The sequence below is a fragment of the Neofelis nebulosa genome, chromosome 8, assembly GCF_028018385.1.
Source record: "Neofelis nebulosa isolate mNeoNeb1 chromosome 8, mNeoNeb1.pri, whole genome shotgun sequence".
Lineage (NCBI taxonomy): Eukaryota > Metazoa > Chordata > Mammalia > Carnivora > Felidae > Neofelis > Neofelis nebulosa.
Genome location: NC_080789.1, coordinates 18031803 through 18057596, shown reverse-complemented (window position 1 = coordinate 18057596; position 25794 = coordinate 18031803). Strand labels below are relative to the sequence as shown.

General features: G+C 41.8%; 2 protein-coding genes across 5 annotated transcripts in view; one reads left to right on the top strand and one right to left on the bottom strand.

Moving 5' to 3' along the window:
- Positions 1-3680, top strand: part of HCFC2 (host cell factor C2) — a 46876-nt gene extending 43196 nt beyond the window's left edge. The window contains exon 17 of the mRNA XM_058741567.1: positions 2825-3680. Coding sequence (XP_058597550.1) covers positions 2825-2916 — 92 coding nt within the window. The 3' untranslated portion in view covers positions 2917-3680. The remainder of the gene's footprint in view (positions 1-2824) is intronic.
- A 950-nt stretch (positions 3681-4630) lies between these two features.
- NFYB (nuclear transcription factor Y subunit beta) lies at positions 4631-24551 on the bottom strand. 4 transcript variants are annotated; one of them, XM_058741570.1, is made up of 8 exons: positions 24402-24551; positions 21721-21806; positions 15112-15205; positions 13627-13757; positions 10382-10579; positions 9047-9128; positions 7598-7677; positions 4631-6437 (listed from the first exon to the last, which is right to left on the bottom strand). In XM_058741570.1, the coding sequence occupies exons 3-8, from the start codon at positions 15203-15205 to the stop codon at positions 6405-6407; spliced, it is 618 nt and encodes a 205-aa protein (XP_058597553.1). In that variant the 5' UTR covers positions 21721-21806; positions 24402-24551; the 3' UTR covers positions 4631-6404. The 4 variants fall into 4 exon arrangements, with proteins under 4 accessions (XP_058597553.1, XP_058597556.1, XP_058597554.1 ...); XM_058741573.1 differs by having other exon boundaries at positions 4631-6422; XM_058741571.1 differs by lacking the exon at positions 24402-24551 and adding an exon at positions 23560-23581.
- Between the last annotated feature and the right edge of the window lie 1243 nt (positions 24552-25794).

The window sequence follows — 25794 nt, the reverse complement described above, 5'->3', positions numbered from 1 at the left end:
GTGACTGTTATCTCTATTAATGCTCATTGCCTTCTGTCATCGTTGTTGTTGTTGCTGTAGCAATATTTTGGTTAGTTTTTATCTGAATATCATCGATCTTTCTTTGACCTTATATTTTGAGTTTGCAAGAGACACAATACAAAGATAAGGCCAAAGAAAATTTGCCCTTTTAACTGGATACTTAAGTACATTTATATCCATAGTGATTACAGATATAAGTTGGGTTTATTTCTAGGTCCTCATCATAAATATATCTTTTAATTGTCCACTCCCCACTTTTTGCTTTGTCTTTCATCTTTCATTTTCTTATTCTTTTCTCCCCTCCTGTTTTTTTGGTTTTTTTTAGTTTTCAATTATTATTTTTTTCTTATGAACTCTGTTTGGCTTATAAATTTTATTTGTTCTGTGTATTCTTTTGCTCCTTACTCATATTTTCTATGCTTCTATTCCTTTACATATCAATTTCCATGTGTTGGTACCAATATTAAGAGTCTTCGTGAGTGATTTTGTTGTATAAGCTGTGTTTTTGTTTTCTTGTTTTTTTCACTTATGGTACCATTTTCCTTTCAACTTACTTTTGTTAGAAAATAGGGGTTAAGGGGCGCCTGGGTGGCGCAGTCGGTTAAGCGTCCGACTTCAGCCAGGTCACGATCTCGCGGCCCGTGAGTTCGAGCCCCGCGTCAGGCTCTGGGCTGACGGCTCGGAGCCTGGAGCCTGTTTCCGACTCTGTGTCTCCCTCTCTCTCTGCCCCTCCCCCGTTCATGCTCTGTCTCTCTCTGTCCCAAAAATAAATAAAAAACGTTGGAAAAAAAAATTAAAAAAAATAAAAAAAAAAAAAGAAAATAGGGGTTATTTGAAGTATGGACTAAAATTGAGACCTTTAAGGGAGTATGTTTGCTCCACCAGATACCCAGAGACTACGAACCTGAGAGCATTTTAAATATTCATTTATTTTGAGAGGGAGAGACAGAGCTGGGGATGGGCAGAGAGAGAGGGAGAGAAAATCCCAAGCAGGCTCTATGTTGTGGGTGCAGAGCCCGATGCAGGGCTTGATCTCACAAACTGAGATTGTGACCTGAGCCAAAATCAGAAGTGGGATGTTTAACCAACTGAGCCACCCAGGCATCTCTGAGAGCACTTTATATTACCAGCTTGATGGTTCTGTGATTTCAGATCACAGACCTTGAGTGCTGGTCTGTAATTACGAATTTGAGGTTGTAGTCGTTATTTATCCCCTGCCACCCGCACCAAAATCGCAACAGGCAAGGTTCCTTGCTGCCCATTTCTCTGTGGCGGTCCTACCAGACTCCAGCCTAGGTGAGCCTTAGGCTTTATGTCCAGTCCCCCTCCACTCCCATCAGTTCATGGTCTCCAGAGTTCAACAGAACTCTTGGGGCAAAAGCAGGCTTTGGTGCTGGCTTACCTCACACCTTTCCTGTTTTCACTTCATTTTTGTGGAGTTTTGCCTACTTTCATGTCAATGCAGTGATATATTTTAAATATATTATCTAATATTACTTTGTCTTATTCAGCATTTGCACTCGTTTTGTTTTTAGTGAGAGAGAGAGAGAGAGAGCACGCGCATGAGTTGGGGAGAAGAGCAGAGGGAGAGAGGGAGAGAAAGCAGGCTCCATGCTCAACGCAGAGCCCAATATGGGGCTCGATCCTACAACCCTGGGTTCATGACCTAAGCTGAAATCAAGAATAGGATGCTTAACCGAATGAGCTACTCAGGCACCCCCGGCATTTGGTTTTTTTGAACCAGGAGTCATTGAGGGTATCTAGACTGCCTTACTCTCAAGAAATGAAGTCTAAACTAGAATTTGTTTCCCTCTGCCCTTGATGTGAGTATTCCTGCTCACACAGCAGTTTGTGCTCCATAAAAAACTATAGGTTGCTTAGTTCTCTCCTTCACACTGTCCTGCAGGGTAATACTCCTGTGGTATGGGTACTGCTACTTGCAAGGTTGGGAATGTACACAAAGAACCCATTTTTTTAAAGTTCTACTTTTCCTCCAAAGTGAGGAATGACTCCGCCATTTTCTTAAATGGCTGTTAGCTCAAATATTTCTTTCTGTTCTTTGATTAGAGATTGCTTTGGTCTGAGATAAGGATTTGGTCTTGGTCTCTTGCAGACCGAATATTGGGCATTATGTATGCGAGAATAGGCCCCCTTGGCATACCTGCCCTGGCTGTAAGGCACCATCCGTTATGACTTGTCTTTGCCTAGTGATGTGTTTTGTTTTTTAATTTTTAAAATGTTTTTTAAAATTTATTTTTGAGAGAGAGAGAGACAGTACCATTAGGGGTGGGGAAGAGAGGGAGACACAGTATCAAAGCAGGCTCCAGGCTCTGAGCTGTCAGCACAGAGCCCGACACAGGGCTCAAACTCGTGAACCAGGAGATCATCATGACTTGGGCCAAAGTCGGACACTTAAATGACTGAGCCACCCAGGTGCCCCGCAATGTGTTTTCAACCAAGTACCTGGTGCTTAAAGTTTTGAAGTATCTTTCATTCAGATATACTCTGAAATTGAGCCCTGGAAAATAGGTGCCAAAGACTTACTGTTTGCTCTTAGAGGACACTCAAGGAAGACCTAAATTATACCTGCCAAGAGCCAATAGTGTGCACTCTGCCCTGTCACAATATTGTCATCTTCTGTATTGTTGTGAAAGATGGAGGAGTTAGCTGTCAACTTGTCATTTCCACCCCTGATGGCCATTAGGTTTCTACAGAGCCAGCACGTAGTTTACAGCCGTCATTTGGCACGCTTGCTGGCATGAACCTTGGCCAAGGAGTTTTTACAATACGTTGCTTTGCACAGGTATCCATCTACCGTGCTGTGCCAAAGGAAACGGACTCTGGAGCCGGTCAGGGAAAGCTGGAACTGTGTTGTTAGGCAAGCCTACATCTTGAAAGGTGATAGCCAGCAGCCAGAGAAATGGACCCATCCCAATGTCATCTGTGGCCCATGACTTGAAGAGATTCTGCCTTCTGGTTTTAAAATCCTTAAAATCAGGTATAAAAAGCAGCATTGTCTTAAAAGAAATGTCTAAGGGGCTGTAGCAGCCAACATATAGGCTGTGTACAAACCTACTCGGTTTGGGGTGGTGACATTTTCTCTATGTGGTAATACGAAGGTTTAACAAGTTTTAAAGGCTTTCCTGATGGAGTTTAAGCTAAAATCTGAAGGGTGAGACTTAGCCAGGCACAGGAAGAGAAAGAATGTTCTAGGCAGAGGGAAGCATATGTGTTTAAGGCCATGGTGGGGAGGGCAGAAGACAAAAGCACTTGGCACAAGGAGCCAAGAAATCAGGATTGGAGCCTAACAAGCAAGAGGAAGCTAAACCTGAAGTGAGCAAAGGAGTACATCCAGCTCTAAAAGAAACCATAAATTAAAACTGAGTATTAGTTGGGATTGTTCTATTTTTTACTCATGAGCACACTAAGACTTAATACAAGTTTAAAGTCAATACACCTAAACATAAATTGTCTAATTCAGGGAAACCAAACATACATATTTAAGATAGCCTAGCTTTTGGTATAGAGCTTACCCAGTATCATGTGAGTGATTCAGAAATGTATTTTATCATATAAAGCAACAAATATGGTCTTATTTTGGACTACTGATAAAATGACTTACGCTAAAGAGAAAATACGTATTTTTTAAAAATCTTGTACTCAAGGTTTTATTCTTGGCGTATGTTAGAAATGATTTTTTTTCATTTGTCATGCTTAATTGATACTGTTGCAGAAATCCTTTTAGTTGGGCCCTCATAACTAGGTTCAGCCGGAATCATTAAAGGTAACTGGCATTCCTTCATCCCACTAAGGCAATCTAGAAAACAGGCAATAAGGCATGTTTTGGAAGAAAAAAAAAAATACTGCATAGATATTACACTGTAGGAGGAAAAGAAACACAAATAGCTTACATCATCATACTCAAGTATATGACATTGGGAAGGTAACACGCAAAATTCTCTCTGGACTAAAGCATCTGTGTTAGAATGAGGTAGTGAGGGGGAAGACTGAGGTTACGAACGTCCTTCCACCTATGACTTAGTCACTGAAGCCCATCTCTCTCTTAAATACTCATAAAATCAGTATCTCCAGAGTTGTAAAGAAAACACTTTTAGGTTAATGTACAAGCTTATTTGGTTAAGAAGTTCTAGGGGAAGAAAATGTGACATGCAATTAAATGCAACCCAGGCCAAGGAAGAAGCCGACACTGCCTCTCCCATGCATGGAAGGAGATTGCGTACCTGACCCCAGCAGGGTGCCAGTGTCCTTTCAGAGAATGAAGGCCCCATAACCCAGACTTGACCTGATTTTACCTCAAGTTTCAGTACTACCAACCAATTACTAACTTTAGACATTTGTTGTGGTTTGTACTGATATAAGTCTTAAAGTTGTCATCTTTAAACTGATTTTAGAGGAAGAGTCTGATAATCAAAGACCAAGGGCCTTTATCAGTTATATAGTGATATGCTGCCTGGATCAAGTACAAACTATTTCATAAATACATTAATAGAGAAGTATCAAAGGCCTTCAATTTTTATGTATCTGTTTAACCTAGCAATACTACTTCTAAGAATTTATTTCAAGAAAACAGTCATCGATGTACACAAGATTCAGTGAAGTGTTGTTTATAACTGTGAAAAGATGCATATAGTCAAAATGTCCAATAGAGGATTAAATAAATTACGGTTCAGCCATACAACAGAATAATAAATGAATAAAAATAAAAGACCATGTAATGACCCGGGAAAGATGTTTACAATATATTGTTAAGTGAAAAAAGCAGGTTACAAAACAGTATGCAAGTATGAGCCCATTTTTATAAAAATATACATATTTAGCAAAGTAAAAGGACTAATGATATTTACCAAAATATTAACATTGGTTATTTCAGCATAGTAGGATGATAGTTGATTTTGCTTAATGCCCCTCCTTTTTTTGCCTATTTGAATTTTCTGTAATGAAGATTATCTTTTAAATGGGAGGGTAGTAAGGGAGTTCTTAACCTCAGATTAGTCCAGATGTGCCCCCAAAGGCGCCTTCTGGCAAAGTAAATATTTCTGTTCAGCCTGTATCTGTGAAATTGCTTCTGTCTTATAAATTTGAGTGTCCTTCCAAGATGACATTCAAACTGCCTTTTAGGCAAACTGTACAATAGCAATTGTTGATATTAAAACAAAACAGTTCAATTACCAACAAAAAGGAGGAAATACAAATCCTCACTTTAAAAAAGGAACAACTCGAGCACATACTACTAAATTATACAAAGTCAAACTGTCTTAAGGTTATTGCAGAGATCGAGACGGTGGCGCACTCGGAGCTGGGGCTTCTGTTTCACAGCGTCCGTCCGTCCGTCCGCCATCCGTCCGCAGCACTCACTCTTCTTCACTGCATTCACTCACCCATGCGGAAAAAGGTCTGTGGACACGTGAGGATGTCTAACGCTTCCTGGTTCCCAGAGTGTAACAGGAAACTTGACGTTTCAATTAAAAAGGTAAAATGAGGACATTTACCATCAGACTATAAAATTCCTCTTCTGGAAGAGGATACTCTAGTATTTGAAGAGATGCTTTGGAAAAATCATATAAAAATGAAAGGGGCACCATTTCAAGAGCACTAGGACTACATTAAACTTAAATGAATCCCAACATTCATAATAATGTAGCTCAAAAACAAATCTAGTCCTAACAAAAGCTCCAATAAACTAAAACTATCTTAACAGGCACAATGAACAGTGTAAACACTGTTAAAGGGCACCAAGTTTAATAGGGCAGACAATATTTGCTTCTGCATTCACACTTAATTTTTCAATTACATTTTGTAAAAAATGGTGCTGCTTAAGCTATGAATGTTTTACAAAAAATTAATTTTAATAAATATGGCAAATGCTAAAAATCTAGCTAGGTTACCATGCAAGATATTATATAACCAAGACAAACTCAAATTTATAATAAAGGCAACTTGCATTCAAAATGAACTCTACCCTTATATTTTATTAAAAGGGCAAACATCATGAATTAACCCAGCTGCTTACTTGAATTACAAAAGTAACATGATTCAATATGAAAATAAGAAACTGTCTACAAATCTCTGACAGTAATAAATTGCAATATACAATGCATACAGGAGTCATACAGAGCGACAAACTCTCATACAAAACAAAAATATTTTAATACCTTTAAAATCCAAATTTTTCTTTAAAATCATTCATGAAAAAGATTCTCAAGTCAGAATTAACACCTCAATTAGTCAAGCATCAGGAAGCTACATTACAGCTATTTAATATACAAAGAGACATCTTTCCCCAGTCATTTCCTTCTAATGTCTCTGGTTCCGGAATCGTACAGACTCGCTTCTCTCCACTCCCATTCCACCACTTCTTCAGATCATGAAAACTGAATTTGCTGAACACCAGAAATCTAAGATTAGAAAATTTAAATTGAGCAGGATTTTAAAAATAATTTTCAAATAACATGTTATAAGCATTTAAAGAATAAAAATAGGAGAGGCGCCTGGGTGGCTCAGTCGGTTAAGTGTCCGACTTCAGCTCAGGTCATGATCTCGCGTCTGTGAGTTCAAGCTCCGTATCGGGCTCTGTGCTGACAGCTCAGAGCCTGGAGCCTGTTTCGGATTCTGTGTCTCCCTCTCTCTCTGACCCTCCCCCGTTCATGCTCTCTCTCTCTCTGTCTCAAAAATAAAAATAAATAAACGTTAAAAAAAATTAAAAAAAAGAATAAAAATCGGCAATGAAAAAGAAATCTACTTCCCACTCTCAAATCATTCTCTCTACCCAAGGGAGCTACTTTAATAATTTCTTAATGCATCTCTCTAGAAATCTATGCAGATACGAATATGTGTGTACATATTTAATTAGTAAGAGAATACACAATTATGTATTTTGAGAAAGCAATTTTTTAACAACTTTCTTTATCAGGTCCTTAATAATAACAACACAATTGATCCTTGAATAACACAAGGGTTAGGTGAGCCAACCTCTGCACAGTTGAAAATCTTCATGTGCATGACCGCCCCCAAAATTTAATAGCCTGTCGACCAGAGCCTTACTGATAACATAAAATCAATTAACACATACTTTATGTTACATGTATTATATGCTATAGTCTTACAACAAAATCAGAGAAAAGCAAATGTTATTAGGAAAATTATAAGGAAAACACATTTACAGTACTGTAAAAAAAATCCGCATATAAGTGGACTGGTGTAGGGGTGCCTGGGTGGCTCAGTTGGTTAAATGTCCGACTCTTGATTTTGGCTCAGGTCATGATCTCACAGTTCATGAGTTCGAGCCCTGTGTTGGCCTCTGTGCTGACAGTGCAGAACCTGCTTGAGATTCTCTCCCCCCTGCTTATATGCTGTCTCTATCTCTATCTCAAAAAATAAATAAACATAATAAATAATTAAGCGGACCAGTGCAGTTCAAACCCGTGTTGTTCAAGGGTCAACTGTAATGTGCTGAAATTGACTACCTGCGATAAAAATCAATGGGTACAATCAATTTTTTTTTTTTTACAATCAATTTTTTACAATAATTTAAAATACAAAGAAGGTTGTATTTTACCTGTTGATATGACGTTGTATAAACCATAACATTCTGTTGTTGACCATCTGCAGTTATTAAGCCAGCTGGTAACTGGTTAGCTGGAAGATAAAGTTAAAGCAGGAACAGAATTACATCTACTCTCTCGATCTGAACCTTAGGTCATGCCATTAATGTCTCATTACAATTCTGCCACTAATCAATGTCATCTTGGACAAAATCATAAACCCCCACATTTAGCATTTTAGGAAAAAAAAACTCCCTAAAAAGTACATTTTTCCTATTGCAGTTTTCAATTTTCTGAATTTTCATTTCTCCAAAATGTACTTGAGCTGGGGCGCCTGGGTGGCTCAGTCGGTTAAGTATCCGACTCTTGATTTTGGCTCCGGTCATGATCTTGCAGTTTGTGAGTTTGAGCCCTGCGTTGGGCTCTGGACTGGCAGTGTGGAACCTGCTGGGGATTCTTTCTCCCTTTCTTTCTGCCCCTCCCTACTCTCTCAAAATAAATAAACTAAAAATAAAGTAAAATTAAATGCACTTGAGCTAACTGCCCATGTGTACAAATCTGCAGAGAGACTGGATGGAGTTTCTAATTCATTAAGTAGATCTACACCATAGGCCTGGCTGGGAGCCACACTTCCATAACTAAGCAGTATATATTTTACGTATGAGAAAAAGAAAATATATGCCTATAAATTTTATATGAGACACAGAGTCACCATAGACCTCTTATTTCACCCGTATGACAACATTCAGGGTTTTTTCTCCAGATTTTTTATTTTTTTTAATTTTCTTTTTTTAATGCTCATTTATTTTTGAGAGAGAAAGAAAGACAGGGCGTTAAGTGGGGGAGGGGCAGAGAGGGAGGGAGACACAGAATCTGAAGGAGGCTCCAGGCTCTGAGCTGTCAGCACAGAGACCGACGCAGGTATTGAACTCAAGGAACGCAAGATCATGACCTTAGCCGAAATCTTGGATGCTTAACCGACTAAGCCACCCAGGTGCCCCCACAAATTTTTTATTTTAAAGTAATGTGTACACCCAACATGGGGCTCAAACTCACAACCCCAAGATTAAGAGTTGCACGGTCCATTGATTAACCCAGCCAGGTGCCCCTATTCAAATTTTTTTCAAAAAACCCATCAGTTCAAATTTATTTAAATCACAGATTTTATATTACAAACTACAATTCTCAATATTCCTATCTCATGTGAAATCTTAAAGCAAAAACTAGGGGCTACTGAAATCAGAACTATGGGTGAAAGGTTATAATGTCGGCAGAATTTCAATCTCTATACTCATCCCTCACTGACTTCAAATATAAGGGCATGAACTAAAGAAGTGCTGTGTCAGAATCCTCAGGGCTGATGGTCCAAAAGTACCCCCACATTTAGTATTAGTCACTGCTAACAAACTACGTGACTTATAAGAACACATTCAGTTGCATAAACGTATCATAACACTGCTTACTAAATGCCTCCTCTGTAAGTTCTTCACTTAATCCATCTGTAGTTGTGACTGCTCCACCAATTCCTTTCTCTCCTTTCATAGCCTGGGGAAGGACAAATCAAAAAAGTAATCACTGGCATTCAAAAGACACTGTTTTCTAGATGAGAATGCTTGTTTCCTAAAATTAGGAGTTTCTATTATTACAAACACTGCACAGAGTATTAACACTTCTGGTTAATTACATACAAAGAGGCCCTTCAAAATGCTAACTTTTTATATAAGCAGTAATCATCACAAGGCAGCGTTAGTAATGACCTAGAAAATCTAAAATATTTACGGATAAAAATAAAATCATTCTAATTCCACACTGCATCAAAAGGAAAATAGAAGTCTATTTACAGATGAAGTAGTCTGTTGAAAAGCACTATAAATATTCAGCCCATAAATCTACTATAAATGATCCAAGTTATCATTTAACTATACACATATAAAGCTCTCAGCCAACTGGACAGTACAGCACTATAATAGCAAGTTTAAGGTTTCAAATTCCTAAATCAAGATTATAGTTTGTACCATAGAGCTCTAAGTTTCCATCCACTTCTAAGGTTCTATGATGCAGAAGATTTGGAAAAGTACTGTGAAGAATTTAACACATTCTCTTCCTACTTTAATCACTCGATGCTAAGTCACTAATTTAATGGGGTTCTAACATTAAAGCTATTAAGGAAGTATTTTGAAAGCAATGTGAATCTGACACCCAAGTGGTAGTGTGGAAATAAATACGCTGATCTCAATTTATTTCCACAAAATTCGTACCACGGGCAAAGATAAACCCAGTAAGAAATGCGGAAGAATTTAATCAATAAAAAAGGATAGTTATAATTCCGTTTTTCTCATCTGCAAGGCCTCAAGCTTTGAGATGCTCCCTCTTTTAAATTAATCATAATAACAGCATGTTACCATTGAGTGCTCACGATCAGCCAAGCTAAGTGCTGTATGTAGACTATTTGACTTAGTTCTCTCAGTAACTCTGTGAGGTAGGTGCTATTACTCGTGTCACTTTACAGACCAGGAAACCAAGGCCTAACCTATTGAAATAATCTGCCCAGGGTCCCAGAGGTTACAGGTGGTGGAGCTTGGAACCAGCCTCCGGGTGGCCGGAATCCAGAGTCCGTGCTCTTAATCATTACATAACTATGATGTCATTAGTAATAAAGGGAAAAAGAAAGGACTTACTATTTAAATACAGTAATAGAAGTGACCATATACTTCTTCTGATGAATGATACATTTAAAAAGTTAAAGCAAATCGTATATCTTAGTTTCTTAAAAGCATAATGGAAGACAATTTATTTACCTCTCTGAATTTCTGAAGGTATAATTTTAGAGGTTCTACATAACTGTCGAAGCCTAAGGTAGACATGGCAAAGAGAATATCTTCTCCGTTGATTGTCTTCCGTTTCTCCTGATGGCATCTTTCACTTGCTTCAGATGTTATAAAGCTGATGAACTCACTTACACATTCCTGAACACATTCTTTGGCATCTTTTGCAATCTGAAGAGAAAAATCACAGGTAAATCTGCAGGGAATGTAACCACCCCCTTCCTAACAACCTGCAGAAATAAAAGGCTATTCAGAAGACTATAAATTTCAGTTTATGGCTGTTAACATTTAATCTCTGAAATATATGCTAATAACGTTGACAAATTGTGTGCTATCAAAATTCCAACCTTTGGAATGAGAACAAAAACTCGAATACAAGTGAGAGAAGCCTTGACAACTATTCACAGGAAACAGATACAATTTAGGCATAGAAGCAACCACTGGCTGTCCTTACCATCCCATAAAGGCGAACACTTACTAAGCAGGTGCCCCAAGAAAATCAGTCTCCTGTATATATAGTGTACTGCGGGGCTACACTTAGGGGTCGCTTCTCTGCCCTAGCATTTCTGCACATAAGGACACTGGAAAATTTTAAAAAGATAAACCAGTGAATTCACGTAAGGCTTACAATAGTGACATCTGGCGACATTTTTACTACTGAAGATCCAGAGTGTCAGGTACAGGCTTTGAGTTTATTAAAAAGCCCACCAAAAAGAGGCACACTGGCTACCTCATTATAAAAGCGAGAATTCTTTTAAGGGTGTGGGGTTTCAAAGTAAAGCTAATGAATTAAATTGTACAATTCCAAGTCACTTCTAACAGGAGTAACAAAAACCCTTGCTGAAACATACTATTTTCTTTCTCCATGCCTATTTTATATTCCAGAGAAAAGCAAACAAGAGCTGCATAATGCAGTCAGGCAAGATACTATAATGCAAGCTGTATATATAACTTTAGGTTTTCTAGTAGCTAGGTTTAAAAACACAGGTGAGGGGCGCCTGGTGGGTCAGTCAGTTAAATGTCCGACTTTGGCTCATGTCGTGATCTCGCAGTTCGTGGGTTCGAGCCCCACGTGGGGCTCTGTGCTGACAGCTCAGAGCCTGGAGCCCGCTTCAGATTCTGTGTTTCCCTCTCTCTGTCCCTTCCCCACTTGTGCTCTGTGTCTCTCTCTCTCAAAAGTGTGTGTGTGTGTATATATATATATATATATATATATATATATATATAACATTTTTTTAAATACAAATAACACAGGTGAAATGAATTTTGAGATTTTATTTAACCTAACAAATCCAAGTTATTATCTAACATTTAAACACAGCATCCATTTTAAAATGGGAGAGATTTTCATTCTTCTTTTCATATGAAACCTTCACAATGTGAAGTATGTTTTACATTTACAGCACATCTTAATTCAGACCAGCCACATTTCAAGTGCTCAATAACCGTACGTGGCCGGTGGCTGAGGCATGCAGCCTTAACCTATTTCAACAACAATCAGCAGCTCTGATTTATTTCCCCTTAAAACATAAGGAGGACCTCTCACATGGGAACTTCTAGGCTTAGCAATGCATATTTTTAAGTTTATTTATTTGAGAAAGAGCATGCGAGCAGGGGAAGGGTAGAGAGAGAGGGAGAGAGAGAATCCCAAGTGGGCTCCATGCTGTCAGCGCACAGCCCAAGGCAGGGCTCAAACTCACAAACCATGAGATCATGACCGGAGTCACATGCTCAACCGAATGAGCCACCCAGGGACCCCCTTAATGATGTATTTTAATAATCTATTTATTTGTGATCTTTATTACTTTCACAAGTACTTTATAAGCTGCAGTGAGAAAGTTTATTGCATTATATATAATATAAAAAGTGTGGATTTTAATTCAGACCAAGTGATGAGTAGAGTGACAATGACAGTCTATATGATTGTTTGTCTCAAGACAGAACTACTTAAAACAGAATCCTGCCTGTTAACTTCAAAAGCGTGTTAGTATTTACGATTGTACAAAAATAGCTGCTTCCGAATATAAGGATTTTTCTGTATCAGTCCAAAATGACCCAATTTGGGGGCACCTGGCTGGCTTAGTTGGTGGAGCATGCGACTCTTGATCTCGAGGTTGTTGAGTTTGAGCTGGGTGTAGAGATTCCTTAAAAATAAAATCTTAAAAAAAAAAAAAAGACCCAATTTTGCTGCAACATTATAGAAGTTACAACTCCATCTGCCCAAACCTGATATTTTATTTCATTTTTTTGTTTTATTTTTTTTTCAATATATGAAATTTATTGTCAGATTGGTTTCCATACAACACCCAGTGCTCATCCCAAAAGGTGCCCTCCTCAATACCCATCACCCACCCTCCCTCCCTCCTACCCCCCATCAACCCTCAGTTTGTTCTCAGTTTTTAAGAGTCTCTTATGCTTTGGCTCTCTTCCACTCTAACCTCTTTTTTTTTTTTCCCTTCCCCTCCCCCATGGGTTTCTGTTAAGTTTCTCAGGATCCACATAAGAGTGAAACCATATGGTATCTGTCTTTCTCTGTATGGCTTATTTCACTTAGCATCACACTCTCCAGTTCCATCCACGTGGCTACAAAGGGCCATATTTCATTCTTTCTCATTGCCACGTAGTACTCCATTGTGTATATAAACCACAATTTCTTTATCCATTCATCAGTTGATGGACATTTAGGCTCTTTCCATAATTTGGCTATTGTTGAGAGTGCTGCTATAAACATTGGGGTACAAGTGCCCCTATGCCTCAGCACTCCTGTAGCCCTTGGGTAAATTCCCAGCAGTGCTACTGCTGGGTCATAGGGTAGGTCTATTTTTAATTTTTTGAGGAACCTCCACACTGTTTTCCAGAGCGGCTGCACCAGTTTGCATTCCCACCAACAGTGCAAGAGGGTTCCCGTTTCTCCACATCCTCTCAGCATCTATAGTCTCCTGATTTGTTCATTTTGGCAAACCTGATATTTTAAAAAGATTCTTAATTCTACTTTATCTGCTTCAAGTGGGGGAGGGGGAAGCACCGGGGGCCGCGGGAACTGAAAATGGAATACTGTCCAGTAACTAAGGGTGTAGAACTGAAAGAGAGAAAGAGAGACTAAAGGACTGAAAACAATAGCTGACTATATACAGAAACTGTATATACATATTCATGCAGTTTACATTCCCCTTTCCCCTGGAAAAAGCAAGCCAGGTAAAATGTCTCCCCTGCATTACCTTTCCCGTTTGAGGTATGGCGTTTTTCATTATCCTTGCTACGTTTGCAATTGGAAGATATATATCTTGTTCTCTGAAACTTTCTTTTGAACCATTTGTGTCTTCATGATCATTCATGCTGTCCTCCGTATCTAAAGAAATAAAAAGAACTCAGGTTTAACATTTCTCACAACCTTTACTTCGTCGTAGAGAAGACTACCTGAAACAATCTAAGTTCAGAACATCCTGGTTCATTCCTTAGGCATTTTTAGGGAGGAGGGTAGCAGTTCTTTTCACGGTTTTCTCATAGCCATAACCAAACCCACTCCTTAATTTCCAACCCACTGCCTCAAACACTTTTGTCCTCAGATCTGCCTACTAAAAACCTCACCTATCCATTCTCCAAAAAGCTCAGAAACATCTCCACAGCACCTTCAGAAGTGATCTCTCCTTTCACAAAAATATCACAGGATTGCTCTGTGTTTTTTTCTGACACATTTTAGAATTCTTTTTATTTCTCATCCTCCCTATTAGATGTTTGCTACCAGAGGCCAGGGATCAGCTTTGTGTACTTCCTAGAACTTGGTATAGCATCTTCCATAGAAGGGGTACTCAGAAATACTTATTACATAACTTAGCTGGAAAACTTACAGACTATGACTGAGGGTTCCTTTATTTATATGTTTACCCAAGGCCAAGTTTATACAGAATGGAAAAGTGGCCTTGAATATTACTGACCCAATTAGATTGAACAAAGCTATTGCACCGATCCAGCGACCTTACAAAAAGCGAATTCTCAAATTGTATAGATTTAGATACAACTGAAGCTTTCACAATACCAGTAATATCCTTTTATGACTAAATGCAGTATCTTGTAAGTAAACTTCCCACTATTTATGTGTATTAAAAAAGAAAGGCACTTGAGCTGATTCAAGTTACATTTTTATGTGTGTCTGTCTTAGGATGAGGTAACTTCTCACCCACCCCCAACTGCCTTCTAAAAAAATATATCTTAGTGTTTTTTAATCTTACACACCAGAATGCCACAAAGTAAATTACTTCTCACAGGCCGACATGACACTGCCATCCTAATAGCTGACACAGATCAAACTTAATACTTAATGAAAACCAAAAATAAGTCTGTTCGTAAGTACTAGAAATATAATAGCTAGCAACTCACCCTCTAAAGAATTTTTTACTGTATCAACTGAAAAAGAATGTGCCATACTCAGTACTTAAGTAGGACATCAGTAACAAATTTTTAAAGAAACGGTACCAGTTTTTAAAAGGCATACTTTATTTATAGGATTCTTTTCTAGAACTCATCATTCTTTTGAAGACTATTTCTAATAAAAAAAGCATGATACATCTTCTTAGACCATCACTGACCTTTGACACAAGATTGCTAACTTTCCCGTAAAGACCCAAGTAACCTAGAACGTGACGGTAATATGATTTCCACTAAGTTACTTCTGCCAGTCAGTGTTTTACTCGTAGCTTTCCTACCATCGTGGGGCTGTATCACATAGTGGCTTCCCCCGATGTAGTCCGCAGAGATGCCCAGCTGAGAAGCGTCTGTTGTAGCACTGTCACCATCCATCTACGAGGAGAAAAAGGTTTGCAATACCCTTCAGTAAAACTTGCATTAAAAAAGCATACTAGATTCAATCCTCATAAGCTGTCACAGGGTGGGTCAATTAGTTTTCAAGTCCTTAAGCTTACTAAAAGAAAACATTTATATTTCTTGATTTGGAAACCTTTGGATAATTTCCCAATGATTCAAAATTCCCCTATCCACCCTCCATAAGTGATAAGCACAAGACCAACGGAGAAACAAAACGAGGAAATGAATCTAAAACACACAGCTCTTTCTTTTCAATTCCATAAGCCTCACGTATAGTGCAGACAACCCCGACTTAGAACCTAGCTTATCCCTGGAATGAAAAGCAAAGCCAAAACCAGCTCAGCAGTCACCTACAAGCACCCGTGTCCGTCACTTTCCACTCTCCTGCTACAGTAAAGCCTGTTATTCCTACGCAAACCCTCTTGTGCCTGCTGCAAACTGTCTCCGCTGTCTCACAGAAGTTCAAGGGACAATGTCTTGATTCAAACTGTCGTCTGGTATAGGAAGCATATGGATTCCTTGCACACATCTGTACCCATGCAACCTGAAGGCACACTCCTTTTTTTTAACTTTATTTTTTATTTTTTAAAATTTACATCCAAATTAGTTAGTATACAGTGAAGCAATAATTTCAGTAGATTCCTTAATGCCCCTTCCCCATTTAGCCCATCCCCCCTCCCACAACCCCTCCAGCAACCCTCAGTTTGTTCTCCATGTTTATAAGCACACCTATGTTTTGATGAGGCTGTCATCTCTAAATCTAGTCAACAGTTTCTCCCGCCCTCAAACTTTAGATCCTTTAAGGACAAAGAAAAGGAGGGGTCAGGGAGATTGGACATCTACATATAACCATAGACAAGAATGAGAATTAAAGTGACTTTATTTTAAAAGAAGCCTGCTTAATTAAGTTTGCTCAAAGCTAAAAGAATTCTAAGAGGGAAAATCTAGAGAAAACTGAACCCTAACCCTGAACTGTCTCCATTCCATGTCACCAACATAGCAAATCCTAGAAGTCTTTCTGCTTTGCAAATAATACTATTCAAAGCAGGAAGGACTGGCTATTTGTGGGTAGAAAAATTTTAAACGCATTACCTGAATAAAAAGTGTAGCAAAAATTAAATACAATCTCTACATGCTTTCAGACCAATCCAAAAGAGACACTTGATCCTAAAGGACTCTCAAGGCCTAGGACTTAATGTTTTGACTGCACTATTTAAGCCCTTGTGTTAACATGTCTTTTCCATCTCTGTTAGATTTTCATGTAGTAGTAAAATAACCAAGCTAGTTTCCACGTCTTCAAAAACATGGCATTTCTTTGATGCATCTGTTGACTGTGGTATCTAATTTAATTGTAGATAAAGATACATTTCCATAATTTATATAATTTTCTAAGGGGCTAGAAAATAGAATTCACCTGCCTTTAGTAATTTGTGCAAGTACCTATTATTAGGTATCAAGGGTCCCTGTTTATTGATGACACTTCTTAGTGTCTTCTAAGAAGTGGTAAACAACAGGCAGTGAGCTCTGATTCGGACTCTTCTACTGATCCTGAAAACAGCATCCCTACCCATTAAATGTATTTCTATATAAAATGGAAATAATACCACCTTCCCCATCTTAAACAGCTAACATGTGAAACATTACCCCAAAATAAAATGCTATCTTAATTCTAAAATGCTAACAAGATACTAAGAGAGTGATCCTTAATAGATATGGTGATGGATTTATTAGCCATAAAGACAGCTCAATGAGGGTATCTGTGAATTGACTAGTTTTTTCCAGTGCCCTAAAGGAGATTAAGGGAGATCAAGGTTACGGAGAAAGAACCAAAGTGGCTGTTTCAGAATCTACAACTGGAAAAAAAATCTTTGCGGGGTGGAATATGAGAGATTAATTAATTTATAAACACATTTTTTAATATTAAAAAATATTAAAGGCATAAAGTTTAAATCACATTATCTTCTCATGCACTGGATTAGCAGCAAGATTATCATTTGGATTCACAGCATTAGCCACTGAACGGCAGTCTTCCAAGAAATACTTCTGAAAGTATTTCAGACTTGTCAGAACGAAATAAAGGGAACTTGCTATGGGGCTATGTCTGGCGCGTGGCTCGGGGTGTTCTCAGGAGGTGGCGGGTCCCATCCACCCTGAGGGCACTGGCTTAGCTGTGTCTTTGGGTCTGCAGGTCTTAGCTTTTCTGTCATTTCACCACACCTCTGTCTTCCTCTCCTCTATCTTTCTACCATGAAAATCCTACCCCATACTTTAATCCCAATGTTCCCCCATCCTCCTGAAATCTTTCTGATAAGACCCCATTTCGAAGCCTAAAATTAGTGTCCCCTTCTTTGAATCCCCAAGGCAACTTAGTACCTTGTATTCAACAAATTAGCCTCATCTTTGATGCTTATGCTAGCCACTCATATATATGAGGGGGGAAAGGAGGCAGGGAAACTTGCTAGATACATCCCAAAGGCTTTTTCAAGGTCTGAACTTCCTTTAAAAATATACAAAATAGCCTGTAGATTTTAAGTAAGCCAGTTAACAAATATTTACCAAGCAAGCACGTGGTATTTATCAGGTCCGTGCTATGTGCTGGTGACGTAGCAGTCAACAACACAGACAAGATCTCTGTCCTCATCTTGCAGAGAAGACAAATATTACGTAAACTAGTAGCAGGGGGAAGGGCTGGGGAATGCAGTCTATTAATACTTCCAAGGCCCAGGCTCTGGAATCCTATCACCTGGTTTGAATTCCTTCCTACTTACTTGCCATGAGATCTTGAGCACGTGGGACGAGACAGGACTCACCATGGAAGGACTTAGCATAGTATAATAGCAGTACTCAGTAAATGTTATATATAGCTATTAAATAATGACAATTAACTAACTGCTAATGCCAAATGCTAAGGAAAACAAAGGTGTTGTGTTACATGCTTTGAGAGCTTACTGCAAAAGGGACCGCACCAGTCTGGAGAGTCAAGGAAGCAGTCATAGGAAATGAAATTTCAACGGAGACTGAAAGACAGAAATCAGTTAGGCAAAGAAAAATGGGAGAAGAATGTTCCAGGCAAAGCAAACACAAAATATAGTACTGGTGAACTGGAATGAACTAAGTAGAGGCTAGAGCAAGCAGTGCCTCGTGAGTCAGAGCGAATCAAAGGGGAGTTTTAGCGGAATTGTGCAAATCAGAGTTCTTTTTCACGGTATCACTCTGGCTATAGTCCGGTGTAGAAATGGACAGAGGGGAGCAAGAATGGAGGCAGAAGACCAATAAGGACCATGAGGCTGCGGTCAGCGCATGACTTCAGGCGAGACGATGAACATTCCCCGTGTCTGGTCCTAGACAACAGCCCTGGGGAACAAGGGGAGCAGAGGAAAGAGCCTTGTAGGAGGTCAAATCGACAGTCCTGGTGACGGACTGAAAACGAACCGGACGAAGGCCCGAGAGGACGCTGCTGGAATGGCTGCAGCTGGGGAGACAGACAGTGGGAAGGGCGGGGAATAGAAGCGCTGAGCCACGGCTGGTGACCACGAATGTGCACTGGCACCAGGATGTCCAGTCGTGGCACATCTGTACCTGGTGTAAGAACAGAGAAGCTGAAGTGTTGGGCTTTATCCAGACAATGAAGAGGGAAGAGCATGTAGGAGAGTGACAACACATGGGTAAAATGACAAATCATTAGATCCAGAAGAACTAATAAATATAGACAAAGAGTAGTTCAGTCTCATCAAATTAAGTTTTCTTAATGTTTATTGATTTGAGAGAGAGTGTGTGCACACAGGTGGGGGAGGGGCAAAGAAAGAGGGACAGAGAGAATCCCAAGCAGGCTCCGTGCCGTCGGCGGGGCTCTATCCCAAGAAGTGTGAGATCACGACTTGAGCCACCCAGGCGCCCCTCCCGTCAAATTAATTTTATTGACTATTCTAATTACTTAGTTGAACTGATACTGTTTTCTAGAATATTATGTGAAATAGCTGGCTAGTACATGTTCATTCTGTAATTTTGTGATACAGCAGTATTTAAATTGTATTAATAATTTGCACAAATGCAGGAAACAGTTCCCTCTCTTAGTATGTTTAACATTTATTGAACAGTTTCTAAATATCTCATGCAGTCAGTGTTCACAACCCCACGAAACAGATGAGGAAATTGAGGTCAGGGAAGGCTAATGACTTGCCCAAAGTCGGCACAGTAAATGGGAGTTAAATCCAGAGTCTCAGATGCCAAGTACTTTACAGTACTTGTTCCTGCTAGTTTTTCCCATAGCCCATCAGCCTAAATCTTGACTTTACCCTCTCTCAATTCTAGATCTACTGACCTCATGTATTAAAGACATTTAAAGCTGCGTCTCGAGCCAGGACAGTATCTGTGAGGTGTAAGTCATGCACCTGGTTTTGGGTTTGTGATCAGGACAGACCTGATCTCTCAGGATAGACCACCGGGTTTTGTGTCTTTACTTACCATCCTCTTTGTGCTTCAACTTGCCCATTTTTTAAATGGAGTTGCTATGAGAAGTGAAGTTATTATATAAGAAATACTTAGCGAAGTGCAGGATACGTACTAAGAACTCAACAAATGTAACCTAGTGTTATTTTTGTCCCTTCAGATACAGCTCTCACCCTTCTTTCTAGGCATGGTTTTCTCTCTCACACAACGACTGTCACCTGTCCTCTGGACCAATGCCTTTTTATCTCTTTGAGGAGAAGAAATGACAAAAAGATTCCTCCCCTCTAACGGATCTTCAGTCCTCCTTGACCAGCTTCTTCACTCTTTCTTAAACATGCTTAGTCTCCCCCACTGAACACACACAAGTACGCACAGACTCGTAAACCGTAATTCTGCTCCACACCCTTGTCTAGCTATCATTCTCCCCCTGATGGTCCTCATGCACCTTTCCATTCCTAAACCCCCGGACATGTGCTTCTCCACCCCACCATGACACCGAAACTGCTCTTAAAGCTGCCAATAATCGGGGGCGCCTGGGTGGCTCGGTGGGTTAAGTGTCCAACTCGCAATTTCAGCTCAGGTCAGTGCAGAGCCTGCTTGGGATTCTCTCTCCCTCTCTCTCTCTGCCCCTCCCCCACTCCCTCTCTCTAAAAATAAACAAACTTAAAAAACAAAAGTTGCCAATGGTCTTGCCTTCATCCTACCTGCCTGTTGTTAGTAGTGCTGCCCACTGTGGACCACACACTCACACATGGAATTCTCTTCTCCCTTGATTTCAAAAGCAATGTTCTTTCCTGGTTTGTTCCTCCCCACCTCCCAATTGTTAGTTTCATCCCAGGTTATGTTTTCTCTCTCTTCCCTCACTCTCTTAAGGAAAACTCGTTAAATATCACTTCTATGCTTAGAAATCCTAAATCTCCCACCATATCCTGCCTGCCGCTGCAGCAGGCCATGCCTGTAGAACATGTCTGATAGCCCATCACTGCCAACTTAAGGTTTTGGAAAAGGAAACTCACCCTCCCCGTGTCCTGCAACGAGACAATGGACAAGAACTCCTTGATCTCCTTTTCACAACTTCAATCCCACACTCCAGGCTAATTATACCCATGCCATCTTACGTTCTTCAGTCTCCTGTAAGTTCCACCTGAACTGTTACCTCTTTTAATAAGTTTTGTGGATGTGCCCAGCCATTTTCTGTTGCCACTGGATTACTACCCACCGTACCTGGGTACATACTGTTTTAAGACTGATCTCACTAAAACACCGTTTCTATAGCTCTTGAACCTATAATGGTTTTAAAAGTCTTCAGCATCAAATCCAAACCTAGGTTTTCATGGCTTTACACGAGCGGATCCCCCATTTAACCTAACTAAACTTGTTTCCAACTCTATCTTCAGGGCTGATAAAAATCTTAGTGCTAGAATGTGCCTTATTTAAGGATCACCAGGTACAGCGCTTTTATTTTAGGAGTGAGGCATGAGTCACAGCTCAAGGAAGTTGTGACGTGCCTGACATCACAGATGTAGTATCTCTCACTAGATTATCCTAGGATTTTCCCACTTGGACCATGCAGATCTACTCTCCATCCCCTAAACAGAAGTTACTAATCCCTGCTTTCAGGCTTTTGCTTTTGGTGATAGCCACCTATCCAAACTCCACTCAGCCTTCAAGTCTAGGTCCCTGACATTCCCAGCTACCCAGACTGACCCCACCTGTGCTACCCTTAAAACCAGCGTCTTCCCTTCCCTGCATAATGTCCTCTAAGCATTCAGTTCCATTAAAGCCCTTCCAGCAAAACAGCCTCTTAAGAGCTGGGACAAGCTTTTTATCTTGTAGCCTCCACAGCACTTAGGGGCCCACAGGAAACAATACATGCAAGTCACTAAAAAGAAGGAAGCAACAGGAATGAGTAGGTACTGCCTTTCTAGACTTGAAAGGCATTCATTCTACCTGGGACCTCCAATATACATCCGTTATAATTCTGTTCCCAGCTAATTACTGTTCAAATCTAATTAACAACCAAAATGGTAAAATGTACTTACTGTTATGAAATACTGTCAGAACCGTGTTGCCAGTGGTATTCAGGAACACCTGTCTAAAAGGTGTCTAACCTTCGCCCAATTTCAACCTAGAAGATAAACATCCATTAGTAGTAACAACGTATAGCCTACAGGCTTCCTTCCTAGTAAAAATTTAAAAGGCATGTATAATTTCGTCTACTATTCTTATTCAATAGAGTGCAAAAAAGCAGGCACCCAATAAAGGTTTCTTAAATTGGCAGATATATTTTGGAGACTTTGCAAAAAAGTTAATTCTATGGCAGGAGGAATTGCTTTTCTAACATAACCCTGAATTTAGTCATGTTCATCATAAATATTCATCACAACACCCAGATTATATGCCAGAGACCAAAATTTACACATCTAAATTATTCAAAATATTAACACTCAAGACACAAATGCCCCAACTTAATTTCTTGGTGATGATCTTAATGTTTTACAGTGAAATTTAGGAGTCCAAAAACTCAAAAGGGGAGAAAAATATCTCAGAATACAATGCTTTTAAATTAAACACCTCAGATTATACTGAAAGAAGAAACATGCTGCCCAGAAAGCATACATGGAACACGATCAATTAAGACCTTTATTTATCATTTTAAAGCACCACCATTTTGGACTAAAATTGCATCTGAATAGCACTTCATTTTCACTGCAAAGCATAAATAGCTGAATAAATTGGTATCAATTACAATGTTACAACCTCCATTTCTCATTTGTTCTTTTCCTTTTTTCAAGTGAAGCAATTAAGTTGGGGGGAGGGGCAAAACAAAAACATTTCCTTTCAGTATTAATTTTAAAGGAAGAGAAAATAATGATATGCATTCAAGCACGAAATCTAGTCAACAGAAGAAAAAATTGTAGCCACTGAATTGAATTCTTTAGATGTCAGTCCAGGCAGCAAAGACAGGATGACATTGTCTATTCTGCTATAATCTTAAAAGCAATGTCTAATTTCTTCTTAAATATTGTCCTCTTTCTAAACCCCAAAACTGCCCGGAGAGTCCTTCCTTGTAGCTAGAAGCGTGTTTTTTTTTTAAGGGTGTCTTTGAGAAAGAAAATCCCCTGAACACTTAAAATAATAGAGCTATATATATTTATGTGTTTTGCTTGGGGTGGGGGGGGATGCGGGGGACACACCTCATCACACTCACCCAAATAGTTGACTCCGTATGTATTTAGATTCAATACATTAAAGATAAACACTGTCACCTCATATGGTATATATTTTCCTAAAGGCAGGTTATGATATATGTGAAAGCTCAAGGGAATGCATACATCTGTTTAATGTTTGAAGAAATGCAAATTTGTATCCAAGAAAAGCAGCAGACCCTTCCTCCACCCTCCATTCTTTGGCATCAACAACCAGAGTTTTGCATCAATAGAATCCTTAAATTAAGCTACAGGAGCAGTGCGGGGAAGGAATAATTGCCTTTTAAGGCATTCTAGTTAAACTTTCAATACTTTACAAATAAAACCCCTATTTATTAGTGCCACTTATATCGATCAGTTTATCTTACCACTTTATTTTGCCGATTACTTTCCATACTAAGAAAGCCCAAACCACCCCAGTGATTCGGGGCACGAACCGTGGCACCGTGGGAGTCCATGCGGGTTAGTAGGATGCTAATTTTTTTAAAGGTCGTATGCTAGCTAACCTTGTTTAATTACCTTGTTACAGTACTTTGGGCAAGATTACGACTTGTGGGTGCTCTCTAATTCTTTGTTCTCGAAGACTACTACTGCTCCTCAGGCCCGGCAGATCCTCCCCGCCTCCCACCGAAGATTAAAACCTTAGTCCAATCCGAAAGGCTTCCTTCCCACCTTCGGGGCAAGTCCAGGGACCGCAAGCCGCCAGATGGCTGCATTCTTTACGTGTAAGCCAGACTGCGGGGAAACCAAATCCACTCCTTCCTCCCGGGGACCTCGCTTCCTCCCCACGAAGGTGCGCGGGCTGGCCCCGGCCCCACCGCCCGGCCCGGCCGACTGTCAGTCCCGCCGGTGCGGGGCGGCCGCCCCTGGCGCGCATCCCCCGACTCGCCCGCCCAGGGCCCGGGCCCGGGCCCGGGCCCGCGCCCGCGCCCAACGCCTGCCGCCCGCCCGCCGCGCCCGGGGCGCCGGGGCAGACAAAGCGGCCCGGCCCCGCCATGCCCCCGCGGGCCAGCCGGCGGGCGGGAGGGGGACGCCCCCGGGGACTCCGCGCGGCAGCCCGGCCAAGGGCGCAGGGTCGGGACCGGGGTCCGGGCCAATGCCCCCTCGCCCGGCTCCCCGCACAAAATGGAGCCGGCCGGGGCACCGCCGAGAGAGGGCCGGACGGTGCCCCGACGCCCCCTCCTCGGCCTCGGGCCCGGAGCTCGGCGGCGGCGAGCAGGAGGCGGCCTGGCCCGCGTCCCGCCGCTCCTCGGCCCGGCGCACAAAGAGCCGCGCCGCGGCCCCGCGCCCGCTCCCCGGCCGGGCCCGCAGCGGGAGCGGCCTCGCAGGCGCCGGCCCGGCCCCAGCCCCGGCCCCGGCCCCGGCCCGGGCGGGAGGGCGGGCGGGAGGGAGGCGAGTGGCCCCGGCCGCGGCGGCGTTGGCGGCGGGGACGGCGCCGGGAGGAGACGGACATTTCATTCGAGCTAAAGTGGAGTCGGTTTAGGAGCGATCATTGGCCGAAGCGAGACACAAACCTCCAATGCAGCCCTGGTTGGCTCCCGTCTCCAATCGGCTGTTTGGTTGGACAGAAAATGGCTGCGAAGGAACCAGTCCCAGCGCGGAGCTCCGCTTCCAGGACTCGGCCTCCCCTCCCTCCGCCGCGGGCCGCTTCCCTCGGCGCGGCACCCTCCCTCCGCGCCTCCCGCGCGCCCGCCCGCCGCGGCCCCGCCCCGGCCCCGCCCCCGGCCGCGGCCCCGCCCCGGCCCTCCTCCGCCGGGTATGCAGAGCGGCCGCAGCCGCGGGAGCCTGCAGAGCAGGCTGCGGGCCGAGGCGGGCGGCTTCCCGCAGAGGCTGCGCTGCCCTGGCCGGCGGCCTCCGAGCTCCGCGGGGCTTGCCGGGGCCGAGACCCGGGCACCCTCTTGAGGTCTCTGCGGGCTTTCTTCCCACGGTGTTTTCCCGGGCCTCTGCGAAGCGTGATATCCCAGGCTTCCCCCCCCCCTTTTCAGTCCCCTCCCTCCCCCACATGAAAGTGTCTCACCCGCCTGAGGGCAGCGTGCCTGCGCCCCGATTTTTTAAGAAGGGGAAACCAAGGGCAGAAACAGACCTCCAGGGCGACACTCGATCTACCAGGTGGATTTGAGCGACAGCTACCTCCTGGAATGCCTTCAGCACCTCGTGTTTTCCTTGTGTGCCTGTAAACGTTGCCAAAGGCACAAAGGCTTCCCCTCGGTCAACTTGAGCTCGGGGGTTCGTTGTTCAGATTTCATCTAAAGATACAACCCTCTCTTTCGGGTTTAACAGGTTGGTCAGTCTAGCCAGCCTTAACCCTGAATCTAAAATGTTGCATTTCCTGTCGCTCCCACCCCCATCCTCCGCACTCCCAATAGCTGCTACCTGACAAGTAGCTTTTCCCAGCGGATGATTATTTGGGCCGCAAGAATCCACCGCCTGTTCTCGCTTCTGCAGCCCAAGCTCCCCCGCTGTCTTTCCCTGACTGCAGTCTGGGTCGGACTTCCCTCGGCTGTGACCATCACAGATGGGCTGTGAGCCAGACACCGCTCACTGCAAAGGGCGGCAGGATTTCTGCAACGGGAGCCGGGAATCGCGTTCCCTTTACTTCCACTAAACAAGTGGCCTGGTGCCACATTAAACTTTCCAGCTTTAATCATTTAAAAATATATAGGCATGTTTTATTTATAGAGCTCCTACTGTTTCCCCGCATATTTTAACATTTCAAGAGCAAATAAGGAAGCGAAGACAAGTGAAAGCCTCCAAGTTATTCCAAGAGGAGTAAGTAGCAATGCCATTGGGGAATCAAACAAGTTGATTTGAATTCCATGTCCACCTCGTCCTGGCTTGTGACCCTAGCCAGATTTCTGTATCTCTCCGCGAGAGTTTCCTCATCTCTGTACTGGGAGTAATACTAGC